Source organism: Eptesicus fuscus, chromosome 9 (genome assembly GCF_027574615.1).
Source record: "Eptesicus fuscus isolate TK198812 chromosome 9, DD_ASM_mEF_20220401, whole genome shotgun sequence".
Classification (NCBI taxonomy): domain Eukaryota; kingdom Metazoa; phylum Chordata; class Mammalia; order Chiroptera; family Vespertilionidae; genus Eptesicus; species Eptesicus fuscus.
Window position 1 is genome coordinate 55,751,619 of NC_072481.1, and position 19,682 is coordinate 55,771,300.

The window sequence follows — 19,682 nt, forward strand, 5'->3', positions numbered from 1 at the left end:
CAAGGGCATGTACCTAGGTTGCAGGCTCCTCCCTGGCCGGGGCCCAGGTCAGGGCTCATGCAGCAGGCAACCAATCGAAGTGTCCCTCTCACATTGATGTTTCTCTCTGTCTTTCCTTCTCTTTTTCATGCTCTCTAAAAGTCAGTGGAAAAATATCCTCAGATGAGGAGATAAGAAAGAAAGAAAGAAAGAAAGAGAGAGAGAGAGAGAGAGAGAGAGAGGGAGGGAGGGAGGGAGGGAGGGAGGGAGGGAGGGAGGGAGGAAGGAAGGAAGGAAGGAAGGAAGGAAGGAAGGAAGGAAGGAAGGAAGGAAGGAAGGAAGGGACATCTTGAAAATGCCTAAAGAAAGTTGTCATTTTTTCATGGTAAAGGGACTGGAGTCTGTGCTGATGAAAACACCTTGGCGGCTGCAGCGGCTGGCAGTGGTAGCAGCAGTGGGGTGATGGGGGCGGCGTCTTCCCCTGATCAGCCAGTCTGCCTCCTGCAGAAGAAGGCCAGACTGTGGCTTAGGCCTGTTCCCCGGCCAAAGGTAGGACAGTAGGACATCCTCCGAGAGCTCCCAGACTGTGAGAGGGGGCAGGCTGGGCTGAGGGACGCCTCCCCGCCCCCTCCGCCCAGTGCACAAATTTCTTGCACTGGGCCTCCAGTAAATTATATTAACAAGTCTTTACTATTTATATAAAATATTTTTTTTAAAAGTATAATGTATTTTCAATGACATTTCAAAAACTTTTCTGAAAGCCTTTTGTCTTAGTAACTAAGATGATAAAGTTGTAATGCAAAGGAAGTAAAGTTAATTACTACCAAAATCTTAATATTCAAAGCAACACCACAGGTCAAATGTCTAATATTCATTAGGGATGTTTTCTTTCTAAATGTAATGAACTCTAAATTACTCTGACTTGTGAAAGGAATGTGTATTTGTCTAGTTGTTTTTAATTACTGGTTGTTTACTTTAGTCACGTGTAGCTAATCCTCAAGTCCACTCATACAAATTAGAGATCATCAGGGCTCTTTGACACTCATTTTTCTTATAACTTTGTACAAATCACAATCTATTTGGCTGCCTTCAGTGGTGGAGAACAGACAAAGAATTAGTACAGGCAAACAGTGAATGAGTTGTATTCCAAATGTGCTGTTTATCACCAGTTTTATGGAAATCAGAAAAGATATTTTTGAAATAAAGTTATATTGCTAGATTATCAGAATAATTCACAAGGGCCTATAAATCCTTAATGTTGCTGAACTATCTGAACTAAATATGGACCCTCAGATTAGATGACCACATACAAGAAAGTCTTCTCTTGATTCTGAGGAGAAGGAAGTTAGGTAGTCAGGAATCGGGACCACGGGGGAGGGAGGAAAGGAAGTAGAGCCAGGAGCCCAACTAATTGGAGTTACTAAGGCACCCCAACTGGGTGGGGAAGGAAGAGTGCGTAAGGGAGACATGAGCTTTAAAATGTATGAGTGTTGCTAAGAAAGGCAACTTGCAGATAACCAGTCATAAGACAGTTATTAAGACATATAATCAATCCCAAGAATGTTATTAAGACAGAATTCTTTGAAAGGACCAATCAGGAGCTAGCAAGGCATGTATCTACCCCTAGATTAAAAAGTACATGTTTTCTCTCTTCTCTCTGGCACGCAATGGGTTCCTGATGTTCCTGTGGTGGGGAAGCACATCCCCTGTGCCCACGTGGCTTATGGCCATGTGGGACTCTACACCTGGACCAGCAGACTTTAACATCCATGGAAAGGAAGCTCTGGACACTGGCCTGCTCCTGAAACCCTCGCTACACCTTTTCTAGGACTGGCGTCTCTTAATAAAATTTACTTCCACTAACCATTTTTGTCCGTGAATCTATTCTTCAGTTTTGTGAGACAACGAACTTGGGCTCTAACACACCACATTTTGGTTTCAATTCAAATGAGAAACTATTGGTAAATTTTTAAATAAGCAAAGCTAACCTTTGGCACCCTCTCCTATTTCTTTTTGTGCCATATCCCTTCAGATCTCTGCCTTGTCTCAAGCTCTCATTGGAGAGCGAAAGAGTTGGGGTGGAGAAGGGAACCAAGAATAGAATTATAAAGAGGGTGACTCTCTTTATGACAAATTCTAAATAAATGGATACTCATGTGTTGAATATTGAGCGAGCTCTGTTGATATTTAGTTCTTCCAAAATATGGTTTCAATTAATTGTAACATGTATTACATCTGTTGACACCTTATTCATCAAATTTCCTGGGGACCAGTTTCTTCATAAAAACTGTTACAATGCTCATAGGAGAAACAGCTATGAACTCAGACCTACATCCAAATTCTGTCTTTGCCACTTACAAGATAGAAGATTTTAGGCAAGTTACTTAAACCCCTCTGAATCTCAATTTATCCAAGTATAAAATAGGAGTGATAAATTTTTCAATGGTACTAATTATTTCTCATGATGATTATGATTAACTGTGAAATACGATGTTTGTACCTGTTTATAGGTACACAATAAATATAAAAAGGAGATGAATTTCAGAAATATTTAAGAAACAGAATAAAAAGGAATTAAAAACCAATTATATGTGAACTAGAGGCCCGGTGCCACGAAATTCATGCATGGGAGAGGGAGGGCCCTCAGCCCGGCCTGCACCCTTTTGCAATCCGGGGCCCCTCGGGGGATGTCCGACTGCCAGTTTATAGGCCTAAACTGGCAATCGGACATCCCTCTCGCAATCTGGGACACTTCATGCACCAGTGACCATACTTTTCATACAGGTGAAAGTCATCTTGCTATTGTATGGGCAGCTACATTGTTTTGCCCTGATTATAAAAAGTAATACATAACATGATCTTTCTGAGGCAGTAGTACCATCTTCCCCATCTTATAGGTGAAAAAACTGAAGCAGAGAGAAGTTAAGTAATTGGCTTTGTCACACAGTTATAAGTGTCAAAATCAGGGCTGACCACAAAATGTGCAAGCCAGAGTCCATGCAAGTCATCACTGCATCATCCTGTTTTTTCAGTGTTAGAGTAGCCTTGCCAGGTTTTAATTTTTAAATCTAAGAGACTGTTCACAATATATAGGTAGGGTCCCTAGGCCGGGCCAGCAATCAGGGCCTATCCGTGGGGAGACCAGCTGGGCAATCGGGCCCCCGCTGGCACCCGCCTTGGCTGGCTGGCCTAGTACCACCCGCTCGCCAGCCCCGGCCCTGCCTCCCACCAACTGGTCCTTTCACAGGTATTCCGCCGTTCAGTCGATTTGCATATTAGGGTTTTATATAGAAAGATATTGTGAGAGAGAGAAAGGAAGGGATGAAAAGAATAAAGGTTCTCTTAAAACATAATAAGAAAACCATTAGGAAAGGGTTAAATTCTGCTTTAGACAATGTGTTAAAGACCCAAGTGGAGCTATCTTACAGGCAATTAAATGTTGTTTTGTAACCCAAGAAGGAGATGAGAATATTTGGGGCCACCAGTATGTAAGTGAAACTGAAAACTATCTATACTAATAAAAGGGTAATATGCTAATTAGACCAGACGTCTTCCGGACAAAGCCACTGTGGTGGGGGCCGAGGCAGAGGCAGTTAGGGGGCAATTAGGTCGGCAGGGGAGAGCAGTTAGGGGAAATCAGGCTGGCAGGCAGGGGCAGTTAGGGGCAATCAGCCTGGCAGGCAGAGTGGTTAGGGGTGATCTGGCAGGCAGGCAGAGTGGTTAGGGGCGCTCAGGCAGGCAGGCAGAGAGGTTAGGGGAGATTAGGCAGGCAGGCAGGTGAACGGTTAGGAGCCAGCGGTCCCGGATTGCAAGAAGGATGTCTGACTGCCGCTTTAGTGGCAGTTGGACATCTCCCAAGGGGTCCTGGATTGGAGAGGGTGCAGGCTGAGCTGAGGGACATCCCCCTGTGCACGAATTTCATGCACTGGGCCTCTAGTTATGGTAGATATAACAGTAGGAAGTGCATGTTCAGTAGGAATTTGTACAAGAGACAGAATCATAAAGATGGGTCTAGGAGGAGATCAGCAAAGGTTTTTCAAAGGAAGAAATCAGAGAGATGGGTATAAAACCAGTCTACGGTGGTGGTCCAAGAACAACAAAAAAAAAGAGAAAAAAACAACAAAATGAGTTTTTAGAGAAATTAATGGAGTTCAATATCACAAAAAAGTCAAAGATTTGGATGATATGAAAATTGGGATACAGACTATAATAAAGTAGACTGAGGGGGGGAAAGGGAGTAAAATGAATAAAGCTAATTTACTCTTTTTATTGTGGTAAAATATACATAACATAAAATTTACCATATTGATCATTTTTAAGTGCATAGTTCAGTGCCTTTAAGTACATTCATACTGTTGTGCAACCATCACCACCATCCATCTCCAAAACTTTGTCATCATCCCAAACTGAAACTATACCCATTAGACAAAAACTCCCCAGTCCCTCCTCCCTCAGCTCCTGATAATCATTATATTCTATTTGCTGTGTCTATGAATCTGACTAATCTAAGTGGAATCATATAATATTTGTACTTTTGTATTTGCCTTACTTGACTTAGCACAACATCTTAAAATTCAAGCACATGTCAGCATATCCCTTCTTTTTAAGGCTGAATAATATACTGACTGTATATACCACACTGTTTATCCATTTATTCACTGATATACTGTGAATAATGCTGCTGTAAACATTGGGGTACAAGTATCTTTTTAAATCCCTGGTTATAATTCTTTTGGGTATGTACTCACAAGTAAAAGTGCTGGATCATATAGTAATTGTTTTAATTTTTGGAGGAACCACCACACAGTTTTCCACTGTGGCTATACCATTCTACATTTCCACTGCAAAGGGTTCCAATTTCTTCACATCCTCAGCAGCACTTATTATTTTCTGTTTTTGTTGTTTTGGTAACAGCCATCCTAATGGATGTGAAGAGGTGTCTTATTGTGATTCTGATTTGCATTTCCCTATTGATTAGTAAAGTTGAGTTTCTTATCATGTGCGTATTGGCCATGTGTATATCTTCTTTGGAGAAATATCTACGATATCCTTTGCTCATTTAATTGGGTTGTTTTTCTGGTACTGAGCTAGTCTATTTTTAAAACATCAATAAGAGAGAAAGGGGAAAGAGTGAAGCTGGAAGGGAAAGCAGAATTGAGGAAGACTTTTTTCAGCAGTGGAGAGTATAAAGACAAGAGAGAGAAGCATAACTGATGGAACAAGGTTCCTGACTATGCAAGCAAGGTTATCGCTGATACAATTCACACACTTCTTCCTTTGAGGTGGACAGAAAATATAAAGACTCATAAAGATACAAATAAGTTTGAAGGTACATTGAAAGTGTATTACAGGTGTTTTTGCCTAATGACCTCAATTGTTCTCCAGACTTAGGAGGCTGTCTGAAGCTGAGCTTTAAAGAAGATAGAAGTGTAACAAATATTTGGAACAGCTGCTATGGAAAACTGAAGAACCTAACTAGATATATCCAGCAGCATTTAACCCAGATGAAGCTGTCACGCTCTTCATTGTTGTTATTATTGTTACTGTTACCATCATCATATTTCCAATGTATGACTTGCAAAAGAAAGACTAAGAGACTTGCCCCAAACCAAGCAGTCACTAAATAGTGATTTTGGATTCCATTCCAGTATACTGTATGTATTACATTAAGCTGCTTCCTAAGAAATGCTGTAATGAACATAACGGTTTTAAACATAAATCTTTCTGTCATAATCGAGTCCCTTCTTCTGAATAAAATCCTAGAGGTACAATTATTATTATTATTTATAAATTCACACAAACAAACGACTTTTAAGAAAGGCTGCATTAACTTATATTCCCATCAGCAATTTATGAGCATGTCCATCTCACTGCGTCCTCACAAACATCAGCTCTTCTCACCTTTTAAATGTTTAGACTTTTGGTGAAAACTGGTATCTGTTTTTATTTTAGAATACTTAATGACTAGTAAGGCTCACACCTTTCATTTCTAATAGAGAAATTTAATCTATCAGAAACTCTGATGACAAATTTATAGGTGGACAACATTTTTCACACTTACATAAAGCTGATGAAATAGTATTGAAATATTGATCAGTATTTTCAAACAGCTTCATAGTTTCATTTATTCCTTCAAAAGTGACATTTTTGAAGTGATTGTCAGAAGTTATAATATGATAGCTGAGATTAACCTATATCAATTTAAAACAATATCGCAATTGACATTAAAAGAATAGCACATGGCCTTTAAGTAGTTTAATTTTAATTATCTGCCTTATAATTTGAATGAAAATAAGCGAACAGTAATATTATTTTTCACTAGACTTCAGCTTTAAAGATGCTATAATTAGGGAAAACTTTAACATTTTAAAGCAATCTTAGTCCCTGGACAGGGGAGTGATATTATCAATACCTGGAAACCCATCAAAAGGATTCAGCAACCTTTCAATGAGTTTCCAGGTATCGATAATTCAATAGGCACATTTTTAAAATGGTGTCAGAGATTTTCCACTTGATAGACATTTCAGTCAACCTTTAGCCATACTAAGGTAGGCCTTACTGGAATAGAAAAACATTAAAATGCCAAAATAACTAAAGTAAAACAATATAAAGAGTTATCATAAAAAAAGGACAGAACCGAAAATGGTGGAAATCCATGTGCACAGCTGGAAATGCAGCGTCCAAGACATCTCAGAATGTAGAGAAGTGAGAAGAGTGTCTGTTATAAAGGGTCCCGACTTAGGATAGTTTAACTTATAAATTTTCAACTTTACAATGGGGTGAAAGTAATAGTAAGCATTCAATAGAAACCATACTTCAAATTTTTCAAATTGATCTTTTCCCAGGCTAGCGATATGTGGTACAATACTCTCTCATGCTGCTGGGCAGCAGTAGCGAGATGATTTTGCCCAAACGTAGACTAATGTAAGTGTTCTTAGCATGTTTATGGTAGGTGAGGCTAGGCTATGATGTCTGGTAGGTTAGTTGTATTAAATGCATTTAGATTTAACAATATTTTCAACTTACGATGGGTTTATTGGTACCTAATACCACTGTAAGTCAAGAAACATCTGTATACTTATTTTTAAATGTCACAATTATAATATTAAGAGACTAGACTATACAAACAAAGGCTCTGTGGACACATACTACCAACAGTCACCTGCAGTGGTCCTCAATGTGAGGCAATACTGCCCTCCATGGGAGGGAGGAGTTCAGAAAAGGTAAGGCATTGTGTGGTGCCACAATGACTAAGGACTGCCAATGGCAACCAGTGTTTGGGAGGACTAGGGATGCCAAACCTCCTGTAACACACTGACCAGTCTTGCACAGTAACAGAACTGCTTCACTCAAATGCCAAGAAGACCCCCCAAAGAAAACAATGGACATACCAGGAAACTATATGGACCAGATTTACTAGAAAAAAAATTATCTCTAGGATTAAAAAGGTGCAACAAAGCATAGATGAAACTACACTTTGCAAGATAACCTTCTGTGATTTAAGCTAGCATCTGACAGGACACTCTCCAGTATTTCTCTCCAGTAAACTAAATCTTTAATGGATACATAGCACTAACAGTGATTTTTGAGCAGCTTGTCTGAATGAAAGAGAATAGTAAGGTTACACTGAGTCATCACAATACACAGTGCAGGGATGCATTAAGAAAAGAATGCTGCCATCTTCTAATCGTATAAAATATTAAAAGATTTGCAAGAAGCCATATGATTAAAATAGGAGGATATCCAGAGAAAGCCTGGGATATGGATAAGAATAGTGAAAAAAAAAAAGTGAATAAACATCTGTCAAGTCACAAAGTAGTTACTGATATACTAGAGGCCTGGTGCACAAAATTCGTGCACGGGTAGGGTCCCTAGGCCTGGCTGGTGATCAGGGCCAATCTGTGGGGTCTCTACTCGCACCTGCCTTGGCCTGGTGCTGCCCGCTCACCTGCTCCACCATCCTGCATGGTCCCGCTCTCGTAGGAGCCCATCAGGGCTGGCAGCACCTCCACTGCCGCCAGCTGCCAGCACTGCATTGCCAACGCCCACTATGTCCCACACCACCCCCTGGTGGTCAGTGCATGTCTTACTCCTGGTTGGTCGAACTCCTACCCATGGGGACTAGCATATTAGCCTTTTATTATATAGGATAACACTTGAGTAAGTTGAAGTTGTTTAGAGCACACATGGGTTTGCACTTTTTTTCTAGATTTATTGAGATATTATGTACTCTTTAAGTTTCTACACAGTGATCACTTAAGACTTCACTTCTCCATCAATCTAGGAATTTTACTACCATCTCACCTTGATGAATCAATCTCTTGTGTCCTAGATAATATGATTTCAGGTTTCTTGGTTCCTTTTATTCAACAAATCATATGTCCAGAAATTTCTTGAAAAAGGATGAATGGGAAAAACTATTTATTGAGACCTCACTATTTCTTGCATCATGATATTTGAAGGATAATTTAGCAATTAATAAAATCTTAAATTAGAAATTATTTTAATTAATTATAAGCAGTCATCACTCCACTGCTTTCTTGTTTTAAATGCTGCTGTTGAGAAGTGTGATACCATTTTGATTGTTTTTACTTATTTTTATATTTTATTAAATTTATTGTAGTGACATCGGTTAATAAAATTGTTTCCAGTATACAATATTATAATACATAATCTACACTGTGTGCTCATCACCCAAAGTTTAGTCTCCTTCCATTACCATATATTTGATCCCTTTCACCCTCTTCAACCTCACTGCACCTTCTCCTTCCCCTCTGGTAACCACTATACCATTAGCTGTCAATGAATGATTTTGTTTGTTTTTTTCATTCATGTTGCTTCCTGCTTTATATCCAACATGTAAATTAAATCATATGATTCTTGTCCTTTTCCATCTAAATTATTTCACTCAGCATGATATTCTCAACAACAATTCATGTTGTTGCTAATGGCAGTATGTCAACTTCTCTTATGGCTGATTAGCATTCCATTGTATTGTAGCACATCTTCTTTATACAAGCATCCACAAAAGGACACTTGGGTTACTTCCACATCTTGGGTACCATTAATAATGCTGTAATGAACATAGGGATACATTTATATTTACAGACAAATGTTTTAATTTTTTCAGGTAGATACCCAGAAGAGGGATTGAAGGATTCTATGATAGTTCTATTCTCAATTTTTTGAGGAACCTCCACACTATTTTCCATAGTGGCTCTATAAATTTATATTCCCACCAGCAGTGTATAAGGGTTCTTTTTCTCCACATCCTTCCTAAGACTTGTTATTTCTTGTCTTGTTGATAACAGCCATTCTAACAAGTGTGAAGTGATGCTTACTTGTGGTTTTGACTTACATTCCTCTTATAGCTAGACAAGTTGAGCATCTTTTCATGTATCTGTTGGCCACTTTTATGTCTTCTTGGGAAAAGTGTTTGTTCATGTCTCTGCCCACTTTTAAACTGGATTGTTCTTTTGTTGTTGAGTTATGTAAGTTCATTATATACATTGGACATTGGTCCCTTTCAGAGGTATTTGCAAGTATCTTCTCTCATTTGGTTGGTTGCCTTTTTGTTTTGTTGATGGTTTCTTTTGCTGTGCAGTGCTTTATAGTTTAACATATCCCATTCATTTATTTTTGCTTGTATTCCCCTTCCCTTTGGGGTCAAATTCATAAAGCCTTGTCAGATACCAAGGTCCATAAATGTAGTACCTATGTTATCTTCTATGTATTTAATTGTATCAGGTCTTATATTTAGGTCTTTGATCCACTGAGTTAAATTTTTTGTACAGTGTCAAATAGCAGTCTAGTTTCATTCTTTTGCAATTTTCCCAGCACCATTTATTGAAGAGGCTTTCTTTTCTCCATTGTATGGGTTTTTTGGCTCCTTTATTGAGAATTATTTACTCACATATATGTGGGTTTATTTCTGAGCTCTCAGTTTTGTTCCATTGGTCTGTGTGTCCGTTTTTCTTCTGCCAATACCATATTGTTTTGATTATTGTAGATTTGTAGCATGATTCTTGTTCTTTTGATTATGGTCTCTTTTTTTTTTTCTGTAACATTTTAGTGTCTTTGTATGTTTTACTCTTCTAAAATTTCAAAATGGTATTCCTTGGCATTGGGTCTATTTGTTTTAAAGTATATTTAGTAAACCATGAGTTCTGGAAATTTTTAAGGTATTATTTAATATAGCTTCTCTTCATTTTTTTTCAGTCCTCTTTTTCCAGTACTTTTGTTAGTCAGATGCTGAATTTCATCAATTATTATCTAAAACTGTGAAGGATCTGAAATGTTATCTTGCTTCCAAAGTAACAAGTTGGCCTGGAAGTTTCATAGATATTGGCAGAACACATGAGACTCTTGGTTAGGGACAAAGAACTGTACTATGCATGGCAGCCTGAGCTTCACATCTGTGCCAGTTCTCCTGCCCTCCAAGTCCCATGGGGACAATGTAGTGGCAGGATTTGGTAGAAGCTATGCATACAGTAGGTTTTTGTAATGAAGAATCCCCAGATTAGGAAATACTAAATATTTTATAAGAGGCCACAAAAAATCTGTCTAATCTTTGCCCTGGAGGAAGACATTATCTTTACTAGAGGCCCGGTGCACAAAATTCGTGCATGGGTGGGGGGGGGGGGGAAGAGATCACTCAGCCCAGCCTGCACCCTCTTGCAATCCAGGACATCCCTCTCACAATCCAGGACCGCTGGCTCCTAACCACTAGCCTACCTGCCTGACTGCCCCTAACCACTCTGCCTGCCTGTCTGCCTGATCACCCCTAACTGCTCACCTGCCTGCCTGACCATCCCTAACCCCTCTGCCTGCCTGCCTCATCACCCCTAACCACTCGCCTGCCTGCCTGATCGCCCCTAAACACTCTGCCTGCCTGCCTGATCACTCCTAACTGCTCGCCCTGCCTGATCATCCCTAACCACCTCTGCCTTGGCCCCCATCAGAGCAGCTTTAACCAGAAGGATGTCCGGAATGACATCCATAAAGTCGTTCAGCTGTCCAGTCTAATTAGCATATTATGCTTTTATTATTATAGATTATACTACACAGTAAGCAAATCTGCCCTTTGTTCCTGGGGGAGTCACTATTTCCATCTTCCAAGACTGTTCAGTATACAAACATCTTTGACAAGATAATCCAGAATAAATACCTGTCAGTGACTCTGTCACAAGATGTGACTTTAGAATTACAAGAGACTCTAACAACAAGTATTCCTCCAATTTTCCTTCTCTTTGTCTTTTTGTCCCAACTTTTGAGATATTTCCTCATCTTTGTCTTCAAAACTTTCTACTAAAATTTTTATTTCTACTTTCATAGTTTTAATTTCTAAGAGCTATTCCTTGTTTTCTGAATATTCCTTTTTTATATAGTATTCTGTTTCATAAATAAAATATTTTTTCATTTCTTTCAGAAGTGGTGGTGGCCATGGTTGTGATGATGATGATGATGATGATGATGATGATTTCTTAAGTGACTGGCATTATCTGTATTTGCTAATTTACAAATTTTCGTTTGCTTATTTTGATCTTTGTCTTTCATAATGAAGATATTCCCTAAAAATCTGATGATTCTTGGCTATATTTTCATAGTTAAAAGAAAATTAAAACACTGATCAGAAGATTTTTATGCATTATTAGCAGCACTTGTCAACTACTGGGCTTCTAGTGGGGCAAACAGACTGAGACATGGCTATTAAACAGGGGTCGTACAAATGTCAAAATGTGCATTATTTTTCTATTAGGCTAGTATTTCCAGGGAGGATTAGTGTCTGCCTGAGATACCTAGTGCCTGCTTCTCTAGGATTCTGCAGTAAAAATTGGCTCATTCTTATAGGTCTGCCCCATGATGGAAGTTAATGTTCAGCTCTTTCACTCTAAGTTGGTTACCATTTGTTCAACTACTTTTCTTCTAATTTTTGTTGCTTCTCATTTGCTATTCTCTCCTCTTCCATTTTCTTTGTCTTTGGGGATTTATATATTTTTATGTCTTCATGGTCATTTTACTGGGGATTTTCAGGAAGGAGAATACACATGTGTATTCATTCAGCCATGTTAATATATTTTCATACTTACTTATATCTTTTCATACTTTGTTACAAATTTCCATATTGTCTTCAATTTGTATAATTTACACTCCTCTCTAGTAGAATGTGAACTTTGTCATTACTGAGTATTATTACTTTTCATATCTTTGCTAATCAAAGAGATTTTTTCAAATGGTACTTTATGATTAAAATGAACAATTCTTAGCTTATTAATGAATATTAACATGTTTTCATCAGTTCATTAGACATATTTATTTTAACTTTTAAGGCATATGTGTGTAAGTTCTTTGATCCTTCCCATTAGAGTGTTAGGTTTTCTCCTTATCATTCTCTGAAATGATATTGTGAGAAAACCAGTATTCCATTTTGACATTTGCCTTTTTATTTTGATGCACAGAAGCTTTACATTTTTTACAAAGTCAAATATATCCATTTTCCTTTGTAGTTTCTGCTATTATTGTCATGCTTAGAATGTCCTTATACACATATATTTACCAATATACTTTTCTAATTATTTTGGTATTTTCCATATTTTGCATTGATCTACAATCCATTTGGACATTTTCTATGTGTTATAAAGCAAGAATCTAATCTTTTATCCCAAAATACTCAATCAAAGGTTCCAACATCATTTAATAAATAGTCCTTAATTTCTCACTGATCTGTAATGTGATCTTTATCACTGATATAATCCACACACATACTGGGGTTTCTAGGTTAGCTAGGTAATCTATATCAACTAGAGACAGGGGCATTCACATTGTTTCCAATTTGTTGTGGTCACAAGTAAAGCTGACATGAATATCATTGTACTATGATTCTTATGTATTAGTTCTTTTATTTATATGTTAGTGGTACATGCTAGATACTCATGAATGGAAACACTGGGTTGAAAAATATATATAAGATGTTGCAAGATGGCTTCTCAGAAGGTAAAAATAATTTAGATATCTGTCCAGGTATACAAGTATCTTATTCCTAGCATCTCTGCCAGAAATAGATGATTTTTAACTTTAAAAATATCTTGATTGCAATATAATTCACATACCTTAAGTTCACCCTTTAAGTGTACAACTCAAAGGTTTTAGTATATTCACCAAGCTATGCAATGATCATCATTATCTAGGTTTAGAACACTTTTATCACTCCATAAAAATAGAAAGTCTGTATCCATTTAGAAGTCAGTCATTTTTTCCTAACATTAAAAAAAAAACACACACACAAAACTTGTTTCCTTCTAACTAGAATCAATAATTTGGGAAAAATTATACTTTTGTATTAAGTTCCCCATATCATCAAATAATTTAGTATACCTTTCTGTTTATGAAACATATTATGTTCCCATGATTATTATATAAGTCCTTTGGTTTACTTATCAAATTTACTCCTAAGTATTTTATTGTTCTTTTTCATTGTTGTGAAAGAAAATGTTTCCCATTTTCATTCTGTGTGTTTATTGCAAAAAAGAGAAGCTATTAGTTTTATTATCTTGTATCTGGCTATCTGGTTAATTCTATTGTTTATAACTTGGGTCTCATGGGTTTCCTAGATGTACAATCATATTTGCTAGGACCCCTAAAAAATAGTTAATAATTTGGCAATATAAAATAGCAATAATAAGAATCTTGACTAACTCCTGCTAATAAAATGCAGTCTGAGTAACATACACAAGATATTAATTACTCAATTGACTAAGACCCATTCCTCCCCTATTTCTTAAGTTGCTCCTCATGTTACAGCCTTCATCCCTGCTCCTCCTTTCTAGCAGCTTCTAAACTGCTACTAATGAAAGGCCCTGATTCTGACTCCTGGGTAGTAGAGAAAAGAAGTGCTCCTGACTCTCAGGATACCATTAAAAATACCTATCAATCCATTCAGATGCATGCATACATAGTATAAGGCAAGATGCTGAAAGGAATATCAAGAATGTCCAGAAAGACAGTCAAGTAGGAGATAGAAAACGTGAATAAATAACATTACTTCAAATAGAAATGACACATGTGCTCCAAAATATGAATAGATAAATCATGTGTCAAGATTAGAGGAAAATAGTTACTATAGTATAAAAATAGTTTCAAGTGGAGGTTAGATATATGCTATAATAATACTATAATTTACATATGTTACAGATTAAAAAGCTTTTGTGGGATTGGCTGAACCTAATTATCATATGCATTTAGGGGGAAAAGTTGCTGTCAAATAATCCACTTATAAGTGAATTTCTAGCAACATAATTCATGTTTCTTAACAACAGACAATGGTAACAGTCCCAAAGTTGTAGTATTGACTGTAAAGGGAAGTAGCAAGAGGAATAGATGAGATTCTGGTTTAACAATGTCCTTTCCTGATTACCCCTTGAGAACAGAAGTAATTTTATTCAATAAAAATATAAGAAAATGAATCCCTAGCATGCAAATTTCTTAAAATCAGAATTTTTTTATTAATTCAAGCACTATAGAATTATAACTATAATGTTCATAATTCAGTGCTTAAATTAATACAGCTTTTTATACTGCAAAAAATATGATAAAAGTTCTCATCAGGGTCAAGAATTTTCATCTTTGAATTCATACAGTCTATAACAGCAAAATGCAGTTGTTACATAAACCATAGTTTATTGGATCTTCCCTGCTATAAAAATATGACTGACATTTCATTTATCAACCATCTTAAAGGTTAATTCTTGCTTCCTGTTTCAGATTTTATTGTAGGTGAACTGGTCTAGGCAGCATCTATTTACCTATTCTGAGCAAACCACAAACTGTTTCATTGCTCATTCTTACTGTTAAGAACATATTGACTTGCTCCTGCTCTGCTCTTTAATTCATTTATGCTGAGAGTCAGGCATGAAGACAGAATTTTAAATGTGACATTTGCAGGCTGTTAGGTCACTTAGGCTCTGACAACTCTAGGGAATTCCTGACATATAAACAGGACCTGATTACCAAGCACAGGTAGGCTTCCCCAAAGGGGCAAATTTCTGACCATTTTTTATAATGTCTCACAGAATTTTAATATTAAATTTTAATGTCAATGTAAAGATCTCTACAGCCAACATATTAAAGTAAAAGCCTGTTTCTTTTAATAAGTTCAAATTGGCACGTCTTCTAATCATCCTATATCAGCTAAATAAAAACTCTTATGATTAACAAAGACATATAGAAAGACTTATGATAATAACATTCATTAAAATTCTAAAAATTTCTGACCTCCAAGGGCTTTTAATATTTTCTATTATCTATAGATTCTGAAAATTCTGATAAGACTAAAGGCCATAACTCTTGTCAACAGACCATTTCAAATTCTTAGATTCTAGCCGACCAAGGCAGACTTTAAATGCTGTCAAAATCACAGTACAAAATGTAAGTTTAAATACTTATCACACTGCCTTTTCTAAAATTACAGCTATGTAGAAGAGATGAGAGTCATTATAATTGGAAATGAAAAAACTGCCCACATGACATCTAAAATTACACTTCCCAAGAGTTGATAATGGGGTGGTATAGAAAAAGTAGGGAAATACTGTTTTCTCATTTTAGCTAGTCAAAAAAATTACACCAAATTATATTTTTTCAACTCTTTTCCCTTGTCAGTAATAAGTACTATATACAATGGTTCAAACGAAAGTTTACTGAAATTAAGTCTTATTGTTAAGTAATGCACAAAAGATAATTCTGATTTTACCCTGTATTTTATATAAGTAAGAATTCTACTGTTACACAGCAAGCAGCCATTTAATATTGTGCTTTGAAAAAGACTCCCAACTGTAATAGGTGGAGGCTACACAGGGATAGACGGCCTGGAATGCCTTCAGCAATAGCACACTGATTCTGAAAAACCTAACAAAAGCAATTACTTTTCAGAGATTAAAAACTTGTTTCTTTAAAAAGAATAAACTGGAAGCAAACCTGGTGTATTATCTGAGCTACAGGAAGTTGTTCAGCATATTTCAGGGGTTCTATTAGTTCCTCATCCATCCAGTCTTCCTTATCTCTGGAAAAAAGGAATTAAAAGACACAAAGTGAAGGTAAATACTCCTTTTAAATATGTCAAATATTTAAATATGTCAAATATAAAATATATTAAAATATAGTTAATATTTTTGAAATAGTATTTCTCAAATATCTATGAAAAACCACCTAATGGTAATTTTAAAATTAAACAACTATAAATGCATTCACATTGCATTTAATTACTATGTAATAAGAGTAGCTAACATCACCTAGCAGTCTCAGATCCTGTCTTTCACTCTAAGACTTAAAAATGTCTAAGAACTCTCTGTTTGTAGGGTGTGCTTGTTATCATAGTAAAGGCCTTCAAAAGCTGTGCTCCAATCATGTTCAAGCCTCATCACTAGCAACTCCTTCTGTCTGTACAATTCTGTTTCTTCATCCATATCCAACCACTGCCGGCCACCCACCAATGGGTCTTGCAGTTCCTGGACTCTGATTTTCTCCACTATTTCTCATTTGGACCAAAACCAATTTCTTCTTTATTTACTCTTCTTTCAAACATAATAATTTATTTAGACCCATTTAGGTACAATTTTTACCTCCTTAAAGACAAAAACCATGTCTTATTCTTCTTTGTAGTATATCCAATGTTTACCATATGATAGTCAACAAATATGTGCTGAAGGAAAATATGAATGAAATAAAGACAATAATAACTCCATGACAGGTTATTTTGTATGGAAATCTTTTATTTAATATTTACATTTATGATAAGATGCAAAGTTGACATTATACATATGCAGTATAAAATAGTAAAGTGGAGAAGAGGAATAAAAACCAAATCTCCCCAAATAAAGAGAATTGGAAAAGATATTTTAAAATAATTATTGACCTTTTTCAAAATAGCAAATAAACATATTTCAAAATAATAAGACTTCAACATATTTAAAGTTCCTTTTACCTTTTTTCTTTGCAAATTACACATCAACTTATCAACTTAAAAATTAAATTTTAAAAATTGAAACCTTGAATTATCTTGAAAAATAATCGAACAAGAGTGGTCCAAGTCTCTACAGCTAATGAGAAATCTGGAATATCTCTCAAGAACCCCTTTGCTGTACATCTGAAACTAACACATAATTATGTTGAATGTAAACTGTAATTAAAAAATAAAATTAAAAAAGACAAGGACAAAATTTTGGATATAGTTTCAGAATTTAAAGAACTCCTTAACTATGTAAATAATCTGAGTATATGTGGCATAATTGGCAGAAAAATAATTAATTTGGGGGAACTTCGAAGAGTATCACTAATGATGAAAAACTTAATCTCAAAACAATGTTTTATAGAAACAGAAAGTAGAATAATGGCTGCCAGGAGCAAAGGAGGGAAGAATAGGGAGTTATTATTTAACTAGTGGCCCTGTGCATGAATTTGTGCACATTGAGAGAAAATTAATTAGAAAAAATATTTTAATATCGCCATTCGCCCTTTATAATATAAGTGCCAACCAAATTCACGATTGACAATGGCAGATCCAAACACATGCGTGCGATTGGCCCCAGTGAGGGCTTTATATGTATCGCACATAAGCGAGTCAACTTAGCTTTTTATAGATATAGAATAAACTTGCTTAATTAGACCTGCTTTCTGATTTAGCTAAACTTTTTCCAGCCCAGTGAAGCACCCCAATTTCTCTTTCAGGTAACTGTCAGCAACACAGCAAATATCAACACAAAGCAAATTATTATTGTAGATCACACAGGGAGAACTAAGGGTAAAATATTTAACTGCAGCAGTGTTTGACTATATATATTCTACACAGTGAGAAAACCTGAAGTCATTTTCAAGGTCCACCATTACTTACTTCTTTTCAAGTTTCTAAGCTTTCTAAATCTCCATTTTCTGGCTAATGAAAAGAAAATAGGATTCCACTGAGTCTCCTATCTACCTACTCCAGGACTTCTGTGAGGATCTGCGGGAAGCCACTGCTTGCCAATACTGTCAGTGCACCAAGGAACACAGAAGGTCAATGGACCTTGGGCATTAGCAGGGCTGACCTAGTGTTGAGATAGTGGTGGCTCAAGGCAATTCCCTAACCTTATAATCCTTTTACTGTTTACCAAACTTTACCTTTGATATGCCTGTATGCATTGCTAGAGGGCAAGGTGTGTATCTAAAACTGAATAAAAGCAGATGGGACCCAGTTTCGGTGTGTCTCTTCAAGAAAGAGGCTCCACCTGGCCCCAATGCCTTCTAAATTCATATTTCTTGTATAGCATTTTCATTTGTGCATTGGCCCCTCCTTTAGATCCTGAACCCTAGCCATGGTCACAGCAAGAATCAAATGAGATGAGGCATGAGAAAAGGCTTCATAGACATTTGGTTAACATGTGAAATGTTTCCACCTGGCTATAAAGCAAGTCGTGTTCCTGGGCTGAAGAACTCCAAGGAGGCTAGACGTCACTAGGGAGAGGAAGCCAGGCATTGCTAAGTGATGTCATTACCCGGCGCCCAAAGCGACCATTTCTGGGCTGAGCTGAGCTGGGCTGTGGGCCGCATTTTGCACCATGCAGTCTTGGCAGCATTGGCTGCGATTTGATGGGCTGTCACTCTGGGGTGGTGGGGGGGGCCTGTGTCCCACTTGGGGGAAGCCAAGGGTTGCTTTGTGGGCACCAGGTCCATGGTGCCGTTTCTCTGTGCACGTCACAGCAGCTCCTGCATTAAGAGTCTGCCCCCTGGTGGTCAGTGCACATCATAGCAACCAATTGAATGGTCGGACACTTAGCATATTAGCCTTTTATATATATATAGACTAGTGGCTCGGTGCATGAAATTCATGCATGGGGGGGCAGTCCCTCAGTCCAGCCTGCACCTTCTCCAATCTGGGACCCTTCAGGGGATGTCCAACTGCTGGTTTAAGCCTGATCCCTAAATCGGCAGTCGGACATCCCTCTCACAATCCAGGACTGTTGGCTCCTAACCGCTCACCTGCCTGCCTGCCTGACCGCCCCTAACCACTCTGTCTGCCAGCCTGCTCGCCCCCAACTGCCCCCCTTGCTGGCCTGATTGCCCCAACTGCCCCCCCTGCTGGCCTGCTTGCCCCCAACTGCACCCCGGCTGGCCTGATGGCCCCAAACTGCCCCTCTCCACTGGCCTGATCACCCCCAACTGCCCCCCTGCCAGCCCGATCGCCTCCAACTGCACCCCCTGCCAGCTTGATTACCCCCAACTGCCCCCCCTGCTGGCCTGATCACCCCCAACTGCCCTCCTCTCCTGGCATGATCGCCCCTAAACACCTCTGCCTCGGCCCTGCCACCATGACTTTGTCCAGAAGGATGTCCAGAAGGTCTCCCAGTCTAATTAGCATATTATCCTTTTATTAGTATACATAAAGGCCTGGTGCACGGGTGGGGGCTGGCTGGTCTGCCCTGAAGGGGGTCCTGGGTCAGGGTGGGGGGCCCCTTGGAGGGCGGGGTCAGCCTCAGCAAAGGGCTGATGGCCATTTGCAGGCCGGTCATGTCCCCATCGGGGTGGGGGTCCCCACCAGGGGCGTGGCTGAGGGTCGTTTTCAGGCTGGCCACACCCCCTTCAGGGTGGAGGTCCACGCTGGGGAGTGTGGCCGGCCTGGGCAAGGGGCTGAGGGCCGTTTGCAGTCTGGCCACACCCCCATTGGGGTGAGGGTCCCC

At 38.1% G+C, this 19,682-nt stretch overlaps 1 protein-coding gene across 1 annotated transcript in view; it reads right to left on the reverse strand.

Moving 5' to 3' along the window:
• Positions 1–19,682, reverse strand: part of PIGK (phosphatidylinositol glycan anchor biosynthesis class K) — a 102,835-nt gene that overhangs the window by 15,039 nt on the left and 68,114 nt on the right. Inside the window, exon 10 of the mRNA XM_008139446.3 lies at positions 15,949–16,033. Coding sequence (XP_008137668.2) covers positions 15,949–16,033 — 85 coding nt within the window. The remainder of the gene's footprint in view (positions 1–15,948; positions 16,034–19,682) is intronic.